We start from the raw sequence: 22,603 nt of genomic DNA, 5'->3' as shown, positions 1-22,603 counted from the left end.
TCCCCTCAACGATCAAAATTTCGAACTAGCCTGGGGGGCACTCAAGTCCAGATACGAGAATCGTAGAATTCTCGTAGACAGTCAGTTAAAGACTCTATTTAATATGCAGCCCGTGTTTTATGAAAATGGTGAAAGGATCCAAGAGATCCAAACCACGATAAATAACTGCATCTCAACTCTAAATTTAAACAACGTCCCCACCAAAAACTGTGATCCCATCCTTATATATTTATGCGCCTCTAAGCTCCCCAATGAAACTCTCGCCTTATGGGAACAATCGCTAGAGTCCAGGAAAGAACTCCCACTCTGGTCTGAAATGGACAAGTTCCTAACGACGCGCTATGAAGTCGTTGAACGGCTCGGTACGTATCGGCCAAGCAAACCTCGCCACTCAAATGCGAGCTTCAACAACCGAGCTTCGACACCCCAAAATCAGTCGAATAACTTCTAAAATAAGTCCCACTCATATCATAGCGAATCGGCTCGACAGGCATCCTGTAAATTGTGCAATTCGAATCATTCTATGATGAATTGCATAAAATTTAAACAACTCAGTGTCGCGGAGCGGAACAACTTTGTTAAACAAAATCATTATTGCAAAAACTGCTTAGCATTTTCTCATCTGGAGTCCGAGTGCAAGAGCAACTTCAAATGTGTATATTGCCAAAAGAGACACCACTCTCTCCTCCACTATCAGACCACTCCATCGGTCAACTCCAACAATCATCGTCCCTCGTCACGTAATAACCAAACAAGGGTTAAACCTCAAGAGTTAAACATCAACGAGGCCTCCTCTACCTCCGCACAAGCCGCGAAGCTCCAAACTAAGGCAGCACAAAATCAAGCCTACTCAACCTCTCAAAATGAGAATAATGTTCACTCTCACTTCGCTAGCAGCAAGGAAAAACCTTACTGCCAACCGCGATGGTTCCTATTCTCCACCGAGGAGAAATATTAAAACTCCGCGCACTAATAGACCAAGGTTCCGAAAAAACTTTATTGTCCTCGCATATACAAAAGCTACTAGGTCTACCCACATAAAAAAGCAGTTACCAAATATCAGCGATGGGCGGACGCGTAGTGCAGAATTCAAATAAGACTTGTCTGATGCAGATGACTTAGCAACTCAAATCCCAACTCATGCGATAATTCTGCAGAAATTAACTCACTTCTTGCCATCATTCAAAGCCAAAAACGTGGACTTCCAGAAGTTCTCTTCACTATCTCTGGCAGACCCCAATTGCTTCTCCCCAGCAAGAATTGACATGGTGCTTGGTAGCGATGTAATCCCTCAAATTCTGCTAAACGGCCTGGAAACTAACGTGGCAGGAACTCTTATCGCACAACAAACAATATTTGGATGGATACTAAGTGGTCCGGTTAACGAACAAATTTCGGCATTCTCCACCCACGTAATTGATAATCCAGACAACTCTCTAAATGAACTGCTCAAAAGATTCTGGGAACAAGAAGAGGTTCCAACTTCCTCATCCATAACAGACGATGATACATTTTGCGAAGAGCTGTACAAAAAAACCACCGTTCGGAAAGGAGACGGTAGATACATGGTCAAACTCCCCTTCAAACAAGGTTTTCCCGAAACTATAGCTATCGGCCACTCTCGACCCGCAGCCCAGCAGCAATACATCAGCGTAGAAAGAACCCTAGAGAAAAAACCAGAGTTAAGAGAAAAGTACTCTGAAGTATTAGAAGAATACTTAACTCTGGACCACATGGAGCCAACTTCACCTCGCGAAGTTATTAACAAAGGTAAATACTTCTCCTTCTATTTGCCTCACCACGCGGTTATAAAACCCGATAGTAAAACCACAAAGGTACGAGTAGTCTTCAATGCCTCCAAACCAACTCACTCCGGAAGCTCATTGAATGACATATTACACACCGGCCCCACACTTCAAAATGACTTAATGCTGATAATCCTACAGTGGCGCCTCTATAAATTTGTTTTCAGCGGTGACATAGAAAAAATGTACCGCCAAATTATCGTCTACCCAGAAGATCAAGATTCCACACTCGACTCCATGACCCAAGTCATCGAAGCGCTCAAATCGGGAGGATTCCCTCTCAGAAAAATAACGGCCAACCACCCAAAACTACTCGAAGGCATATCCCACTCAGATCTCTTGGACATAGATTTCCTCAAATTCCAGGACTCCAGCTCCACCAAAACGCTTGGAATAAGATGGAATGGCCTTACAGATTCCTTCACGTACTCCTACGACCCCAGTCCGTCGAATAATTCGCGAACGAAAAGGCAAATTCTGTCGGCGGTAGCGAAACTTTTCAACCCGGCAGGATGGCTATCGCCAATTACGCCACAGCAAAAATCCTACTACAGCAACTATGGATGGAGGAAACTGACTGGGATGAAGAAGTAAAAGCCGGCGCTCTTCAAAAATGGACGGCTTTTCACGAAAACCTCACGGCAATAAGCGATATAAAAATTCCCCGTTGGGTTCAACTCTCCCCCGACATACCCACTCAATTACACGGTTTCTCAGACGCCTCTGAAAAAGCCTTCTGCGCCTGTGTATACATAAGTAACTCAGCAATCTCCAAACGTCTACCCTTGTCACCTTCTTGTGGCGAAAAAGTAAAGTCGCTCCCTTACAAACGGTCAGTCTCCCTCGACTGGAACTTTGCGGAGCAGTTCTTCTCTCTAAATTAATAAAACAAGTTCAACTTCAGCTAAAACTACCACCTCACGAACTAACATTATGGACGGATTCTTCAATAGTTAGCATGGCTAGAAAAGCCACCCCATATGTGGAAAACCTACGTTGCAAAACCGCACCTCTCAGATCATCAAAAATGTAAACAACGCCACTTGGAAACATGTAGCCAGCAAGGACAACCCAGCTGATCTAGGAACTCGAGGATTCGACCCCAAGACTTAGTCGACTGCCCACTCTGGTGGAGCGGACCCGAATGGTTAGCCAACCCTCTCATAAGCAAACCCTCACGTCTGGCCCAAACGAGCCCCCCCCCCCCACCCCCCCCCCCCCCCCCCCACCCACCCCCACACCCCACACCCCCCCCCCCCCCCCCCCCCCCCCTAGAACAGAAACCAATCGTCACTCTTCACACCACTGAAAGCATCGATTTGCTGGAACGCTTCTCCTCCTATGCTCGTGCGCTGCGCGTAATGTCCTTCATCTACCGCTTCATTCATAAGGCAATAGGACTCCCAATCCCCCCGACAAGCTCGGTTTCTCACGCGGAAATCACACACACAAAGGAACGGCTTATCCTCCAAGCGCCAACAAATGCATTATGGAGACACGATTTCACTATTAAAAGCATCTAAACCCATAAGTAAAAAATGCTCTCTCTTATCCTATGCTCGACGCCAAGGGCCTCCTACGCGTGAATGGGCAGCTCAGTAAGGCCCCTATGAGCGACAACGAGCGTAACCCTATAATATTCCGGAAACTTCCAGGTTCTGCATACTGTTTCTCAATTTCCTACACTCAACGCTTCTCCATGCAGAAAAACAACTCATGGTCCGAATGGTACAACAAGAATACTACATCCCTAGATTAAAGCTCAAATAAAATCTGTATTTCTAATTGCAAACCATGTACGGTGTACAAGCAAAAGATGAAGTCGCAGATAATGGCTGCTCTACCAGCGGAAAGGACGACATATACCTTACCCTTTCACACAACCGGTGTCGATTTTGCCGGCCCGTTTCTCGTCAAAACATCCCCACTACGTCGAACCTCCCACACAAAGGCTTACGTCTGTGTGTTTGTCTGCTTCTCTACCAAGGCTATTCACCTAGAAGCCTGTTCGGACCTAACAACGGAAGCATTTATAGCCGCTTTTGCTCGATTTGCCGGTCGCCGCGGCCTGCCTCATAAGATGATGTCAGATAATGGAAAAACGTTCGTCGGGGCTCAACGAGCAATTCAGAAAGAACTATCGTCTTTCTAGTGAAGCCGCCTCGGACGTAGCCGACAAATACGCTCTGCATGGCCTCTCTTGGCAGTTCATCCCCCCTTACGTTCCCTCACATGGGCGGTCTCTGGGAAGCAGCAGTGAAGAGCTTCAAAATACACTTCCACAAAGTTGCCGGAAACCATAAGTTCTCGTTTGAAGAGTTCTCGGCACTTCTAGTTCGCATTGAAGCGGTCCTCAATTCTAGACCGCTCTCTCCAATGTCCGAAGACCCCCATAATTTACTCGTCTTGACCCCAGGCCACTTCTTGCGGGGAGCCCCCCTGCTGTCCTCTCCCAGAACCCAATCCCGACAATCTTAGCCTCCTCCACCGATGGCAAAAACTGAAAGTCCTTCACCATCAATTCAGCAATCGCTGGAAAAATGAATATTTAAAGGAATTGCATAAGCGTCAAAAATGGAAGGCCGAGAACCCAACGTCGAGGTAGGGGACCTAGTCGTCATCAAAGACGACCTTCTGCCTCCCAACGAATGGCGACTAGGTCGAATTTCAAACCTACATGTAGGACCTGACGAGAATGTCCACGTCGTAGACATTCACACCCAGAACGGCACAATTAGGCGCAACATTACAAAGATATGTTTATTACCCATGTCATAGCCCCCCTCTCACACGCGTCCTGTGCCCTATCCCTCCTAATCCCCTTGCCACCCTTCTCTTTTAATATCACAACTAATTCCTCTGTTTTCGTTTTCCTTTTTTCTGTTCTCTCAAATTTCTCCACAGAGCTCATAATGGAACGCGGAAAATGCAGGCTGTGCTGCCGCCCCCACTCTTTGCGCCATTGCCATGCGTTTTTGGCCATGACTCCAGCAGAACGATATGAGTCTGCACGCGTTCATCGCTACTGCATAAACTGCTTGGCCACATCTCACACCACAGGGGCGTGCACTTCCACCGGCAGCTGCCGCCACTGTGGCAGAGCTCATCACACGCTGTTGCACCGGCCTAATATTGCAACAACAACACGTAATCGACGTCCGTCACCTCCACCACCCATACGCCATAGGCGTGATGATCGACGTGGCAGGCAGCGTGCAATTGAACGACCAGCGGCGCGCTTACAGAGCCGCAGCGCCAACCAACGTCATCAGAGGAAGTTAGTCAACCAAGCGAAGAGTACGCTCGATCAGCTTCAATAACTCCTGCATTCGTCCACTTCGCAGGCCCGGCGCCATGTTGAAGACATGGAGGAAGAAAATTTAATTGAATTATAAAACATGATAATTTTCAAATTTTATATATGTTAATCTACGCTTATACTTACCTGAATTCTATAAAAATTAACTATTCCTACATGTATGTATATATAGCCAATGAACTAATTAAATGAAGTAAAATACATATATACATATACTTACCTTAAACTCATACTCACCTGTAAATTCATACTCACCTAAAAATTTTTATATCATAAATTCGAACGCCCTAATGTAAAATCTATTAAATCAAATTGGAAGAATACCGCTTCTTTGTCATGTACGTACCTTAAGTATACATCTGTACATATACATACGTAAAGAGGTAAAAAACCAAAGGCTCAACTGTCAGCGGCAAAAAGGGAGTTAGTCAGTTATCGTTGAGCGCGCGCACATTAATGAACTCCTTCCTGAGTGCGAATCCTAAAATTGTAATTTGCATTTTTCAAACACAGTACTCAATAAAATTGTGAATTTGTTATAGAAAAAAAAGGTGTGAGTGTTTAAATTGAAATTAAAGTAAAAGAAAAGTGGCAAGTAAGTAACCCATAGGTACTCGCAACTTAAGTGAAAATTAAACAAAGTACGTGAACTGAGTTTAGTAAAGATATATCAATTTTTGCTCAAGTTATCGTGTTAACGGCCGAGCGGAAGGACAGACGGTCGACTATGTATAAAAACTGGGCGTGGCTTCAACCGATTTCGCCCTTTTTCACAGAAAACAGTTATCGTCCTAGAATCTAAGCCTCTACCAAATTTCACAAGGATTGGTAAATTTTTGGTCGACTTATGGCATTAAAAGTATCCTAGACAAATTAAATGAAAAAGGTCCTAGCCACGCCCATTTTGAAATTTTCTTTTATTTTTGTATTTTGTTGCACCATATCAGTACTGGAGTTGAATGTTGACACAATTTACTTATATACTGTAAAGATATTAACTTTTCTTTTAAAATTTGAATTAAAAAAAAATTTTTTTGAAAAGTGGCCGTCGTCGTTTCCCGATTTTGCTAATTTTTATTAAGCAGATATATAGTAATAAGGGTAACGTTTCTGCCAAATTTCATCATGATATCTTCAACGACTGCCAAATTACAGCTTGCAAAACTTCTAAATTACCTTCTTTTAAAAGTAGGCGGTGCCACGCCCATTGTCCAAAATTTTACTAGTTTTCTATTCTGCGTCATAAGTTCAACTCACCTACCAAGTTTCATCGCTTAATCCATATTTGGTAATGAATTATCGCACTTTTTCGATTTTTCGAAATTTTCGATATCGAAAAAGTGGGCGTGGTTATAGTCCGATATCGTTCATTTTAAATAGCGATCTGAGATGAGTGCCCAGGAACCTACATACCAAATTTCATCAAGATACCTCAAAATTTACTCAAGTTATCGTGTTAACGGACAGACGGACGGACGGACGGACGGACGGACATGGCTCAATCGAATTTTTTTCGATACTGATGATTTTGATATATGGAAGTCTATATCTATCTCGATTCCTTTATACCTGTACAACCAACCGTTATCCAATCAAAGTTAATATACTCTGTGAGCTCTGCTCAACTGAGTATAAAAATAGTTTAAGTTTGAAACGTATGTATATTAGGGTGGAGTGATACCCTATGGATTTTTTATACCTTTCATGAACATAAAATGGTATATTAACTTTGGTACGATGTTTGTAACGTTGAGAAATATAGAAGACAGACTCACCATTAAGTATACCGAATTAATCAGGGCGACGAACTGAGTTTATATAGCCATGTTCGTCTGTCCGTCCGTCCGTCCGTCTTTCCGTCTGTCTGTTTGAACGCAAACTAGTCCTCAAATTTTGAGATATCTCAATGAAATTTGGCAAAAGGATGTATTTTTGTATTATATTAGACATTTGTCGGATCCGGTAGGATCGGACCACTATAACATATATCTCCCATACAACCGATCGTTCATATAAGACGATTTTGGTCATTCCTGCCGCAATTTAGAAAGTATAAACGTAAAACTCGGTGATATATATTCTAATATATCATAGAAAATTTCCTGAAAAAATCACTTTGATCGGAGCTATATATAGTGTAGCATTATGTTTTCATGCCCACCTATGCAATACATTTGCGGCATTACGCACCATGAACTTCTATGCCAATACATTTTAGTAATAGCATAATCATATTACAATATTATGCGACATAAATTACATTGACCTAACACAGCGGTTCGCTAACATCAATGGAATACCGAATATGAAACCTTTGTCAGTTTACACCTAACAAATTCTGCTTAGTCACACACTCCGGCCAATACACTGCCGATCGTCAATACTAGTTTGTCACCAAAATATTTACATACAACCAATAATGTGAATTAACCAAATATTCGCATGCAAACATTTTACATGAATATCAATCTGCTGACTTTGAATACAAATCTACATGTATGCATACCACCATTACAAATGTGCATATTTTTAGTTTTTTAGTATTAGGATATTTATGAATGTGTAGGTTAAGAAATTATCTATAAAAGAGAAAGAATTTTTTCAATAAAATCAATTATTCTCAGACATTGAAGCTGAAACATTTCGTCTCATTAATTTTAACTTTTCAATAGTTATATCCCATACAACCGATCGTTCAGATAGAAAATTTTTGGCCATTTCTCCCTTAATTTAGAAAGTATAAACGTGAAACTCGGTGATATATATTTTAATATATCATAGAAGATTTTCTGAAAAACTCACTTTGATCGGAGCTATATATAGTATATATCCCATACAACCGATCGTTCAGATAGAAAGATTTTTGGCAATTTCTCCCTTAATTTCCAATATAAAAACGTTAAACTAGGGGATATTTATTCCAATATATCATAGAAGATTTCATGAAAAAATCATTTCGATCGGAGCTATATATAATATATATCCCATACAACTGATTGTTCAGATAGAAAGATTTTTAGCTATTTCTCCCTTAATTTCCAATATAAAAGCGTTAAACTTGGCGATATTTATTCTAATATATCAAAGAAGTTTTCTCCCTTAATTTCCAATAAAAAAACGTTAAACTTGGTGATATTTATTCTAATATATCAGAGAAGATTTCATGAAAAAATCATTTCGATTGGAGCTATATTAGAGCCGTTTATTTTGAAAGTGGCATAAGTCATTTCATGTCGTTTAGGTTCAGTGGTAATTTGTTTGTATCTCTCCTCGCCTCCAGTTTTTTAGAGTCCAATATCCAAAAGATGCAATTCTTATTAATATTTTATAATTGGTGAACCATCTATATATGCATTCGTTCAAAAATAACAATGCATTTAAGACCATGAGTTGGAAATGACTTATGCCACTTTCAAAATAAACGGCTCATATAATATATATCCCATACAACCGATTGTTCAGATATAAAGATTTTTAGCCATTTCTCCCTTAATTTCCAATATAAAAGCGTTAAACTTGGTGATATTTATTCTAATATATCATAGATTTCCTGAAAAAATTACTTTGGTCGGAGCTATATGTATATAGTATATACCTATCCCATACAACCGATCGTTCAGATAGAAAGATTTTTTTGCCATTTCTCCCTTAGTTTCCAATATAAAAACGTGAAACTTGGTGATATATATTCCTATATATCATAGAAGACTTCCTGTAAAAATCATTTCGATCGGAGCTACATATATATAATATATACCCCATACAACCGATCGTTTAAATAAGGGGGTTTTTGCCATTTTTTTTATATTTATCTTAAAATCGTTTAGGTATGTACATCTGTTCACTATATATTTCTTATCTTATACAGCGCATTATTTGGAGATTACGAATGGGATAAAATTATTGTTCAGCCCCATTCATGAAAGATATGAAGTCTTCGGCACAGCCGAAGACATTCCCGTCCTTACTTGTTTTTATTTGTTTTTGTAATGGCCTAGCAATGAAATGTTGTCTTTATAAGAGTTAAACAACACCACCAAATGTTATTTTCGTAGGATGGCGTTTTGAGGTGCCCCCAGGCCCAAGAAGTTGGGCAAAATAATCGCGATTTTACAGAGCTCATTATATACATATTTTTTTAAATTATTTTTTAATATACATAACTTTAGTAAAATTACATATTATAACTAAAAACGACAAATTTTAAATGGTGTTTTACAGTTTTTTGTTGATAATAGTATGTTTCTAATCAAGTGTATAAATAAGAGTTTTACAGGCACATAGTAGGCCATGAAAATCAGTAGGCTTCGAAATCAATGAGCACAATAACAACAAGCGAAAGTAAATCAATGGCAAAAACAAAAACAAAAAACAAAAAAATGTTTACCTACCGTCTTTTTCAAAGTTTAGTTGCTTTGGGGCACCTCTAAACATACGATGAGTGAAATAAACTTTCTGGAGGTCAGCCAAAAGCGATTTCGAAAAAAAAAAAAATTCACTCCCCCCTAATGTATATATAATACTCCTATATTGCTAATAGGAAATGCTCGCAATCAAGGCTCAATTATATGCATTGTAAATCTTACCAAGTAGCGCAACTAAAGGCCCCATTACTGATACTTAGCATAGACTTCACTTGACTTGGCGTAAACTTGGCAACTTAGCCACGATTATACTCCACTTAGCGCATACAATCTGGCATCATAATCAATAAATGTCAATTTGTATGACAAAATGTCAAAATGAAATGGAAACAAGCAAATGGCATCTCAAAATGTAAACGTCACTTAGAACTTACATAGAAAATCCAAATTCAACAGACTTCTAAGTCAAGTTAAAGGCCGAATTAATTGTGACTTATAACCATAAAGCCATAACCAAATAAAACAGCTGATCGAACCTACCTTATGGAAATCAATGTTACCGATTAATGATGCCATACCATAACGCTATCTCGATTACATTGATTTCATTAAGGTAGGTTCGATCAGCTGTTTTATCTGGTTATGGCTTTATGGTTATAAGTCACCATTAATTCGCCCTTAAGTGTTGCTAAGTTTTGAGTGATCAGTAACATGCAATGTTCATTTAACAGAACTGTAAGTGACAGTTCTCAAGCCAAGTCAAGTCTATGCTAAGTATCAGTAATGGAGCCTTAACAGCTGATCGGTGAAATTCGCACATTCACACGAACATATCTCGACTCAATTTCAAAAAAAAAAATCTTTAGATTATTTAGCTTATATTTTAAAGTGAGATAAACCTTACCAATTGATGTATAAATAGAATATATAAGGCGTATTTGTTGTTATTAAAAGAAGCTTTTTATTTATATTAAAGTTTTTATCATTTTTTTTTTTCAACTTTAAAATAACAATTTCATGCGTTTCTAAAGAATTTTCGTGCATTGAAATACAACCATGTGCATATACTTTTTGACATTACATTTCATACACGTTCGTATTTGCCATTCTCATTGTTTCTAAATTCGTAAACAATGACTACGGATATTCTGTGTGATTTTTCTAAAAATTTATTATTTTTGTGAAATTTTATACTTAATCTGTGGTATTGTGGTGGTCAAAAAGCTTTTATGCAAAAATACTTTGCCTCACAACACGACAATGTATTTCGATCATTGTTTACTATAATTTCGATATGTTGAAGTATTTATATGTATATGTATGTGATGTGGAAGCTTGCATTTGAGAGCACGGTTGCCACTTCAATCCATTTGGAACAAAAATGGCCCCTTCCAACCCCATATGGTCCGGTGGTCCCTTTTTCTCAATTTTGGTTCTATTTCGGCACGGTTTCGGTACGATGTGTGCTTTAGTACAGGATAATTTTCATACCCCTGGGTGACTAGGGTCTCGAGATATAGGCCAAAACGTGGACCCGGGTACCCCTAGAATGTGTTTATACAATATGGGTATCAAGTGAAAGTTGTTGATGAGTTCTATAGTACAGGATAATTTTCATACAACTGGGAGGCTAGAGTCTCGAGATACAGCCCAAAACGTAGAACCGGGTACCCCTAGAATGAGTTTATACAATATGGATATCAAATGAAAGCTGTTGATGTGTGCTATAGTACAGGATAATTTTCATACCCCTGGGTGACTAGGGTTTGGAGATATAGACAATGTTTTTACATTGTGGGTATCAAATTGAAGCTGTTGATGAGCGCTTTAGTACAGGGTAAGTTTTATGCCGCTGGGTGACTAGGGTCTCGAGATGTAGGCCAAAACGTGGACCCGGATACACCTAGAATGTGTTTTTACATTATGGGTATCAAATTGAAGCTGTTGATGTATGCTTTAGTACAGAGTAAGTTTCACACCGCTGGGTGACTACGGTCTCGAGATGTAGGCCAAAACGTGGACCCGGGTACCCCTAGAATGTGTTTATACAATATGGATATCAAATGAAAGCTGTTGATGAGTTCTATAGTACAGGATAATTTTCATACAACTGGGAGGCTAGGGTCTCGAGATATAGGACAAAACGTGGATCAGGGTAACACTAGGATGTGTTTTTACATTATGGGTATCAAATTGAAGCTGTTGATGTTTGCTTTAGTACATAGTAAATTTTTTGCCGCTGGGTGACTAGGGTCTCGAGATGTAGGCCAAAACGTGGACCCGGATACACCTAGAATGTGTTTTTATATTATGGGTATCAAATTGAAGCTGTTGATGTATGCTTTAGTACAGAGTAAGTTTTACACCGCTGGGTGACTACGGTCTCGAGATATAGGCCAAAACATTGACCCGGATACCCCTAGAATGTGTGTGTATTATGGATATCAAATGAAAGCTGTTGCTGAGAGCTCTAAAGTTCATTGTGATATTTGAGTTAGTCGTATCAACCTGGCAAAACTGATAAATAAGCATGCGAAGCCGAAATAAAGACAAGAATTAATAATACGCACATACCTATTTACATACGTCCTATCCGATTTGCCTGAAATTTCGTATATAAATTTGCCTATATTAGTATTTACGATGCTTTTTTCCGGGAAGTATACGAGAGACGGACTGGGACTGGGATTAGGACTAGGACTGGGACTGAGACTGAGACTCGGAATGGGACTGAAACAAAATACATACCACCATCTGGGACTGGCAATAAGAGATGAAGAAGAAGGAAAAAAACTTGAGAGAAGAGAAAAGAGAGGAGACTGAGAAAGAGATAGAATGAGACGAAGATGGAGATGAAGCGAAAAAGAGGGAGGGAGGAGTGAATAAAAAGATTAGGGCAGAGTTAGACTGAAAAAGCTCATTAAAATGTATGCAGATAGGCCAAATTTAGGGCAGAACAACGTCTGCCGGGTCTGCTAATGATTGAAATAAAAGACTAAAACTATCTATTTGTCAAACTATTTCTAACGGCCACCGTGGTGTGATGGTAGCGTGCTCCGCCTACCACACCGTATGCCCTGGGTTCACACCCGGGGCAAAGCAACATCAAAATTTTAGAAATAAGGTTTTTCAATTAGAAGAAAATTTTTCTAAGCGGGGTCGCCCCTCGGCAGTGTTTGGCAAGCGCTATGGGTGTATTTCTGCCATGAAAAGCTCTCAATGAAAACTCATATGCCTTGCAGATGCCGTTCAGAGTCGGCTTAAAACATGTAGGTCCCGTCCGGCCAATTTGTAGGGAAAATCAAGAGGAGCACGACGCAAATTGGAAGAGAAGCTCGGCCTTATATCCCTTCGGAGGTTATCGCGCCTTACATTTTTTTTTATTTTTTTTTCTAACAGTTCTGATCTGGACTCTTTTGCCGGATGGTGCGCAGACAATAATTTATATTTAAATTTAAACAAATGTTATGTTGTGTCTTATTCCAAAAAGACAACTGCCACATACTTTATCTACAAACTAAATACTAAATATCTTAATCGTTGTCAAGAGAGTAAAGACTTGGGTGTATTTTTAATAACAGCTTATATAAGTTTAAGCTTGAATTGTTTTCTATTTTTAACTAGTCTGTAACAAAGCATGTATTTATCGACATGTAACAATTGAAGTAGATTATGGGCAGCGCAAAGCATTTATCACACACCAAAGTATGTATCAATTGGGTGAGTCCAATTTAAAGGGGTTGTGTAGGCAACCCTCTCAAGGGGTTCCCAGCGCAATATATAGCTTCTCCAACCCAATTGTCAACCTCACCTACCCGTGGCGAATTCTATTTCATTGGCGACCCCAAGTTCCTCATGAAACTAGGGGGTGGGGAGGACGGGATGGTCTAGAAGGCTTAATGTGGTCATAAAAATCCTTCCCGCTATGGTCGAACTAGTAGCTTAATAGTGCTTTGTTACCGGAACGTACCGGATCTATATGCGGCAAAGGACCATGCCCAAAGCCTTCGGGGAGTGTCTTTATCGTTAATACAACAACAACAAGAGCAAAAAAACATGTACTTTTATACTATGTTCAAACAGAAAAATAAATTGAGGCAATTTCAATTTAAATTGAGTGGTGTTCATACAACTCAATTTAGCTTGCACAATAGTAATTTGATAGCCGGTTAGGTCATCTCTACAGCAACAACATACCTTTGTTCAGGATGCCAAAATGTGCGTGTTGGATTTAGGCGAATGGAATGGAATGGAAAACATAAAACTTTGAAACTTTTGTGTGTTGTAAGAAAATGTATTCAATATTTTGGTTTCATTTTGAGTTTGCCATCTTCTTTTGACAATTCCTACTCCAGTGAAATGAAAAAATTAATATCACCTGATGAGATGAGCCAACCATATAGTTGAGCCATGCGCAACTGACGTTTAAATCTAATAAATAAATACACTTTACAAGGTTGTATTTGCAGTTTGAAACAATTTATTACGCAATTTTTTTAAATTGGCAATTTGTTATTACAATTTATTACATGATAAATTGCGAAATAAATTGCCCAAATGGCCCAATTGCCAATTTGGTGTGTGTTCATACCTAGTATTAGACTGAATGAATTAAATACATAAACAAAATGCGCGCACAAAGAAATGACTAGTAATTCAGATCGATATTATTGACTGAGAGACTTAGCACATTTTTTTTGAACAGTTGACGACTTAGCACATTTACACATCATTGCAAACAGCACGTAAAAATTAAAAATTTTAATATTTTTTTCTTGTGATCGATGTATTTTGAATTCAGTTTTAAAACTGCATTAAAATACAATTTTTCAAAAAAAGTGACTTAACACATTTTCACATTAAGCTAACAAATATTTCTTTAAAATTTATTTGTTACTTTTTAGGTAATTTTATTAACCAACAATAAAAGCTTTTTTTAAAAGTTTTTTCTTTAATTCCATTTTTTACTTTTTAGTTCGTTTTATTAACAAGTAATAGAAGCTTATTCTTAGAAAAGCTTTTTTGTTAAATTTAATTTAAATATGATTTTTTTTTTAATTTTTAGTAGGGTAAAATATTGTTTAAATTAGTAATGTAATCTTTACTTAGTTATTTGTAACGTTTGAGTAAGTGTGAGGTTTGATACCTGGCATCAGGGGTTAATGCTAGCACCTACGGGGATAATTTTACACAAAATATTTCTTCCAAAATCAAATCTCTTTTGCATTTGCTTCAAAAGCTCAATATAAAAATAAAATTTTTTAATCGCATTCGTTGTACATTTATAAAGTTATCGCCTTCAAGAAGTATTTCTGCCTTCCAGTTAAAATATTTCTTGTTCTGGGTGAAAACGATTTAAATATCGACGTGCCTTCACAAACTCTCAATATCTAACGGTCGGCTTGAATTAAGTAAGTGGCAAGTACACTTAATACAAAATAAATTAGTTTCATTCTTTTACTTAGTTTTCAATTCATTAAACTCCACGCTTCATCAGTTGCAAGCCTTGTCAAATTTCTTAGAGGCTCAAGGGCATTTGAAATACATACTTTTAGCTCTACTAGTGACAAAAATCTTTTACTAAGTGTTTAATAACCGATGGAAATATCTATTCATTATTATTATAAATATTATACACGAGTTTTTTTTATAAGTCGGCTGTTTCATCAACAATTAACGACAGCGTGTTTGCCAACACTTTTCTTTTTAATGCCTCGCCTAAATTATTTCCTAGGTGAAATGTCACTGTTCTCCATGGTGGAACGATACAAGGTGGCAGCATTGTGACATACCTACAAACATAAATAAAAATTCCATGTACTTTGTTTTTGTAAATTCGATGGACAAATGTCAAAATCGTACTGCGCCGGAAGTCGATTTATCAAATCAAATAAAAAAGTTTATAATCAGCTGTCCCATGCTGCAACCTTGTATCGTTCCGCCATGCTGTTCTCGTACATTTTTATGGACTGAGCAATTTTTGTGGTGAGAAATCCAGTCAAGTAAATTCAAAATTATATGTGGGTTAACGAATGTGCTGCAAATTTTTTGGGCAATATTGTGAATTTTTACCTGAGTGAAAAAGATAGAAAAGTACCAAAATCGTGGCAACTGCCTAAAAAGGACCAAATTGAAGAAAATGGACCAGTGGACCAAATGGGGTTGGAAGGGACCATTTTTGGTCCAAATGGACCCACAGTGGCAACCGTGATCGCCAAAAATTAAGGGGTGCTGCTATCTCTAAGCCGATGCTAAGCAGTGACGCGAATTCACATCAATAATTCAATCATTATGTATCTACATAAACGAAACAATAATTGCATCTACACATATGTACCATGTACGTATACGAGCAGCGGAGAGTCAATGCACAAACACATGCATATATCTGAGATACTTCTGAAAGTATGCAATGAGAAAAGCTATAAAATTGTGAAATTGTAGTTACAGCTGAGAAGTTTGAGAGCTAATGGCAACTAGTAGATTCTGGAAGCGCCTAGAAGATGCAACGTTGAAATCAGAGAGTATATAAGGCAGCAAATGTAGAGGCGCTGGAATTCAGTTTGATTTGAGTTGTCAAGCAGTTTCGATTAAGGCGATATCTAGCTAGCAATAGCAGTATTATTTTGAAAATCAGTTTCATTTAAGCTATCAGTTTGGTTATTAAGCCAGTTAGTTGCAAAGTATAAGTGTTATTGTGAAGTACTTTAATAAAGGCCATTTTTCCATTATTCAATATTGGAGTTATTTATTCAACAGTTTAGTGATACGAACTTAGCAAAAAGGCAAATAAGAGGATTTGCAAGCAAATTCGTTACAATTGGTGTCAGAAGAGGAATTGTTGAATAAATTTCAGAGGACAACAAGGACATGGCAAAGTTAAGTGAATTAAAGATCCAGCAACTGAAGAAGGAGTTGGAGAGCCGTGGATTGGATACAACCTGCATTAAACTCGAACTTCAGGTACGACTACGGGAGGCAATGGAATTAGAAGGAATTGACGTGGAAAAGTATGACTTTCATCTTGACGGCGATGAGACAACAACAAAAATTGAAGAGAAAAATGAAACATCGCAGACAGTTACGAGCACAGACTTGAACATGATATTGGCTGCAATATCTGCTCAAACATCGACAGTGTCATCTCAACTGGCAGAACAGAAGACACATATTGCAGAAATGTCGTCAGAAATAACATTGAAGATTGAAGCACAGGAAACAGAAATTTCTTCACAACTGGAAGAACAGAAGACGTATATGGTATCCCAACTGGAATCGCAGGAAGCCCGTATGACATCACAATTGGAAGAACAGAAGACATATTTGGAACAGGTATCATCGCAGCTCTTTGTGAAACTGGAAGAACAGGATGCAAAAATTTTACAACTCGAGGACAAAATTGATGCCGAAATAGAAGCGTTAAAAGGTCATATGGAGCAGTTACAACTAAACCGCCCAGCTGTTTCAGCAAGCAATCCAAAGGTAAAAACACCATCGTTTGACGGTTCTGTTCCTTTCCAGGTGTTTAAGATTCAGTTTGAGAAGACCGCAGCAGTTAACAACTGGAATGTGGAAGATAAAGTTGCCGCACTCTTCGTAGCATTGAGAGGACCAGCTGCCGAAATCTTACAGACTATTCCAGAGTACGAACGGAACAGTTATGACGCATTGATGGCTGCTGTAGAACGGCGATGCGGAAGCGAACACAGGAAACAGATATTTCAAATAGAATTGCAAAACCGTTACCAAAAAGCTAATGAGACTTTGCAAGAGTTTGCTTCGGATGTTGAAAGATTGGCTCATTTGGCAAATTCGGACGCACCCGTGGAATACACTGAAAGGGTAAAAATCCAGAGTTTCATAAATGGCATACGAGATGTGGAAACGAAGCGGGCTACATATGCGAATCCAAAACTAACATTTGCTGAAACGGTATCGCATGCACTGACTCAGGAAGCATCCTCACTTTTGAGTAAGCCAGCGTACAAAGCTCATCGCGTGGATGTGGAAAGGCCAGACTGGTTAGACGCAATTTTGGAAGCATTGAAGGGAACGCAGCAGAAGAATAATGATGCAGTCAAATGCTTTAAGTGTGGGAAGCCAGGGCATATTGCGCGTTATTGCAACACCAACCCTAACAGTTCCAGCAATGTGGGTGGCCGTAAACGCGGAGCAGAAGGTGATGAGCAAATCTCCAAGACCACTCAATCGTTAAACTAAATCGAGTCAGCCGCAAGGGGCGACAGCTGGCTCCCGCAATTGAATGCCCCATAATCTCTATCTCGCAGATTGGAAGCAGATCGAGCAGTCTTACCGTCAGAGGGAATGTGGATGGTAAAGAACGTGTACTGACTGTAGATACGGGCGCATCTCATTCCTTGATCCGATCTGACTTGGTCAACTGGAGAATAAAACCGTTACCTGGAGCAAGGTTGCGTACGGTCACTGGCGAGTATAACCAAGTCCGGGGAGAAGTGATCTGTGAAGTCTTAATTGGGAAGGTCATTATTTTACACAAATTCGTTGTGGCGGAGATTGTTGATGAAGTTATATTGGGAGTGGATTTCTTGGTTGACCATGACATCAAGATCGATATGCAGAGAAGGGTGATGCGTTATGAGAACCAAGATGTGCCACTTAACTTCAGATTGGAAAAAGGGTTCAGCAGTAAGCGAGTGCTGGTGGAGGAGATTCGAAAGAGGCCACGAAAGTCAAGGAAAGTAGATCGAGCAAAGGTTGATGGATCGAATGGGCCAAATAAAGCGAAATCAAATAAAGAATGCAAGGGTGGTTTCAAGCCAGCGCGCACTACTGTTGTGAACCGTCCAGACGATAATGATGATGCAAAGTCAATATGTCAGGTGCAAGCTCTACGAAGAAGTTCATTGGCCAAACAACAGAGTGCGAGGGAACGATCAAGAATAATGAGTAGTAAAATGAAACGCAGGTACAATGAGAACAAAAATTCGGAACGTTTCTTGGAGGGAGATTTGGTACGGTTAAACAACCCTCATCGGCAGGAAAGGTGTTCCAGCCAAATTTCGGTGCAGATGGGAAGGCCCGTACAAGGTTGTGAAGAAGATCAGTGATACCATCTACCGCATACAAAGCACTGAGAAATCACGGAGTAGAAGAGTGGTACATTTGGAGATGCTAGCGACGTTTAGATCGAGAGATTTGTCTGATCGAGACGATCAGACTTAGGTGGAGGGCAGTGTTACGAATATTAGCAAAACTAAGGGGTGCTGCTATCTCTAAGCCGATGCTAAGCAGTGACGCGAGCTCACATCAATAATTCAATCATTATGTATCTACATAAACGAAACAATAATTGCGCCTACACATATGTACCATGTACGTATACGAGCAGCGGAGAGTCAATGCACAAACACATGCATATATCTGAGATACTCCTGAAAGTATGCAATGAGAAAAGCTATAAAATTGTCAAATTGTAGTTACAGCTGAGAAGTTTGAGAGCCAATGGCAACTAGTAGATTCTGGAAGCGCCTAGAAGATGCAACGTTGAAATCAGAGAGTATATAAGGCAGCAAATGTAGAGGCGCTGGAATTCAGTTTGATTTGAGTTGTCAAGCAGTTTCGATTAAGACGATATCTAGCGAGCAATAGCAGTATTATTTTGAAAGTCAGTTTCATTTAAGCTATCAGTTTGGTTATTAAGCCAGTTAGTTGCAAAGTATAAGTGTTATTGTGAAGTACTTTAATAAAGGCCATTTTTTCATTATTCAATATTGGAGTTATTTATTCAACAGTTTAGTGATACGAACTTAGCAAAAAGGCAAATAAGAGGATTTGCAAGCAAATTCGTTACAGTATAAATGGGTAAATACCCAAATATTTACCCAAAATGAGGGTAAAAATAATCTTTTGGATAATATGGGAAACAAACACACAAATTCAATAAAAAAAGTACCCAATGTGTCCTATATTGGTGGGTTATCCATTACGCTATCGGTTGAATTAGTTTTAATCTGTAATCCAGCGTTTTTCAAAAATATTTAGCCAATAATGCATGCCGTTGCAAAAATTTAAGTTTACCCAGTAAACATTTTAAGACAAAAAAGAGTCGGAAAAATATCTAAATTGGAGCGTCTACAGTCGGTATGCGCTCATTGGGGAGGTCGAAACTAATGTATTAGCATTCTTGCAATGGTCGTCCTATATGAGCCTATTAACGTACATATATCATTTGAGCCTAAATAAGTGTCCGAACATGGCCTATTTGTTAGGTATCGTCAGCGCTTATTGGGGGCATATACATATAGTTCGACACACAGAATAGCAAGGGTAACAATAATGTACAAATGTAATTCACTTTGTATTAAAATGAAAAATTGTCGTAAAAAAGTTTCAATATTTGTTCAAGCTCGCTTGCATGCTAGCTTTTTGGCCATTAAATTAAAGGCAAAAATTTAATTTTCTATGACCCTCCTAACGCGTTTCGACGCTTTTCCGATTCCTACATTGCACACTTATTTTGGACTCGTTTCGGATTCTTAAATTATGAGCGTCATGAGCATGTTTGAAGGGTAGCTTTGTTTGCATAACTATGTGTACCCTATAAACATTCTCGAAGCGCTTCCAGCTCTGAAGTTCAATATGGGTCCGAAATACGTGAAAAATATCAGCTTCAAAAATGTTACCACCTAAGAGCCTTTTATGACTCCAATTTGATGAAATTATGAACAAACGAAAAATATGAAAATCAGTAAACAAGGCAGCCCCGGAATAAAAACTCAGAAGTTGTTCTGTGAAAATTATTCTAAATAAATAATTCACCTAATACTTATTTCATTTCTATGTTATCCTCATGGGAGTTTTATCACAACAATTTTCTCGCCTATGTTTTCCGCTTCGGATATATGTCAAAAATTCTGCCTAAAAGCCATCAAGTGTGTCATTAAAGTACTCAAAATTAGCAGCATAAGACGCCAATAAGGCTCATATATTATATCGGAAGGAGGCCTGTATAAGACTTATATTAGAAGCAAAATATAAACGTGCTAAAAGTCATATAGCATTCGCTTCAGGCTCCTAAATGGGCTAATAACGAGTGCAAATGTACCAAAGCTTGGACTCCTTTCAGACTAATTGTTGACTCCGGGTGTTTGCTGGGTTGTTTGTTTAAAACCAAAACGAGATTGTTTTAATTTCCAAGCAGCCTCAATTCAAATGAATTTTAAATACCCAAAAAAAGATACAAAAAAGGAATATTCCGGGTATTTTCCTTGTATTTACCCATAAATACCTGGTACAATCCCAACTCTATGTAAAACAAAATCAAGTGCGCAGAAAAGTATGCAACAAAAAGTATGCAACATTGAGGAATAACAGCTTAACTTCTACGTTTGTTGCATACACAAACAAAGCGAAGTTACCTGCCTTCTTGACGACTTAGGTTGTTATTCCCTTGTGAATACAAATCATTACCGATAACTCTGTTATCGATTAATTTATTGAATTCTCGCAAAGTAATATTGCATTGTCATCGGAGTTATACATGCGTGCAAAATTTCAGCTCAATCGGACACCGGGAAGTGTATCAAATTTAACTTGCAATATTTCATTACATACAACAGCCAAGTGAAAGTAAATAAAAGCTTATAACAAAAACGTTTAAACGGCAATATATCGGCACTCTGATGAAATTTAAAATTGGTGAATTCGAACCATAAGCACGCCCACTTTTTCGACATCGTAAGAAATGCGATAATTAATTACCAAAGACCGATAAAAGTATTAAACGTCCACTTATGTTTTTTTGACGCGAAATATAATTTAGTAAAATTTTAAACGTATTCTAGCCTTTAAATAAAGTTTTTATGACACAAACTGTTTCTTGCAAAAATGTCCGTTCGTCCGGTAACACGTTAACTTGCGCTAACATTTTGATATCTGCACCAAATTTGGCTACGAGCTTATCCGAACTCAAAATATGTTTTATAATTAAAAATCCTCAAAATCTGATTATGACCACACCCTTTTTTAGATACCGAAATTTTGTACCAATGGGGCATTGCATTAGCAAATACTGATAAAGTGGTGGAGCTTGTGGGTGGATAAAATTTATGGCGAGATATTTAAATTTTGGGAATAAACGGAATAGCCACATTTAGTAGAATAAATTTTAAATATTTGCAAGACGTAAATAAAAACTACGAAGAAGATTAACTGATCAGCCGAGTTTTATACAGACATCAATTTGGGACATGTTATGCGAATGAAATATGACGAACGTGATCTTATCGGAACAATCCTATGGAAGCAGCGGAAGAGGACGGTCCTCCGATCCGATTTAAGTTCTTTTAGTGCAACCAATTGACGCAGTAAGCTTTAACGTGTAAGCGGTAAATAATATTTATGTGAGCGCACTGGGTATATAATGTTCGGTTTCGCCCGAGCTCACATTTCTTGACCTGTTTAAACTGCTTTTGTACTAAATTGGAAACCTGTCAATTTACTACCACTTTTTTATTTTAATCGGTTTAAATTTTAAACTTAAGAGAAAACAACAAAGTTAAAATTTGCTCCTGCCCCAAATTTCAACCTTCGATAACGTTAAAACCCCATCGCCAAAAATCTCTAAAACAGTATGAAGTGCGCGGAAAGGTATGCCATATTTATTACCGTATAGTCACTAAGAATAACAGGATAACTCCTATACTTTTAAATAGGACTTAAGCTGATATTCCTTATGACAGCATATTTTGACCATGTTGCATGCTTTTCTACGCCTTTCATAATGTTTGAGAGATTTTTGTTAATTGGATTTGGATTTTGGCGATTATTGGAGTTTGGGGGCTGATGATTTGTTTAATAAACAACGGTTCAATACGTATTTATTTATCGAGAGTAAAGAACTTTAAGTTAATGGTTTGCTGCCGGTTTTTGAGAAAAAAATTTCTTATTGAGCTCAAAATTTAAATGAATTGTTGAATTTTTATAACCAGCTGTACTTGTACACAGGGTATTATAACTTTGAATGGATAACGGTTGGTTGTACAGGTATAAAGGAATCGAGATAGATATATCAAAATCAGGGATGCACCTTAACGTTAAGCTAATCGTTTATCAAAAAATTTCCACCGTTTCCG

At 38.4% G+C, this 22,603-nt stretch overlaps 2 protein-coding genes across 9 annotated transcripts in view; both read left to right on the top strand.

Moving 5' to 3' along the window:
• The window catches only part of LOC137244361 (homeobox protein 2-like), a 664,619-nt gene that overhangs the window by 202,226 nt on the left and 439,790 nt on the right, over nucleotides 1–22,603 (top strand). The gene's annotated exons all lie outside the window — the stretch shown is intronic.
• Nucleotides 1,127–5,648, top strand: LOC137244362 (uncharacterized). The gene is made up of 2 exons (XM_067773282.1): nucleotides 1,127–1,770; nucleotides 4,710–5,648. The coding sequence occupies exons 1-2, from the start codon at nucleotides 1,266–1,268 to the stop codon at nucleotides 5,123–5,125; spliced, it is 921 nt and encodes a 306-aa protein (XP_067629383.1). The 5' UTR covers nucleotides 1,127–1,265; the 3' UTR covers nucleotides 5,126–5,648.

The sequence above is a fragment of the Eurosta solidaginis genome, chromosome 3, assembly GCF_040869045.1.
Source record: "Eurosta solidaginis isolate ZX-2024a chromosome 3, ASM4086904v1, whole genome shotgun sequence".
NCBI classification, from domain to species: domain Eukaryota; kingdom Metazoa; phylum Arthropoda; class Insecta; order Diptera; family Tephritidae; genus Eurosta; species Eurosta solidaginis.
Note: the sequence above shows the minus strand (reverse complement) of the source record. Positions and strands in the feature narration are given on the sequence as shown.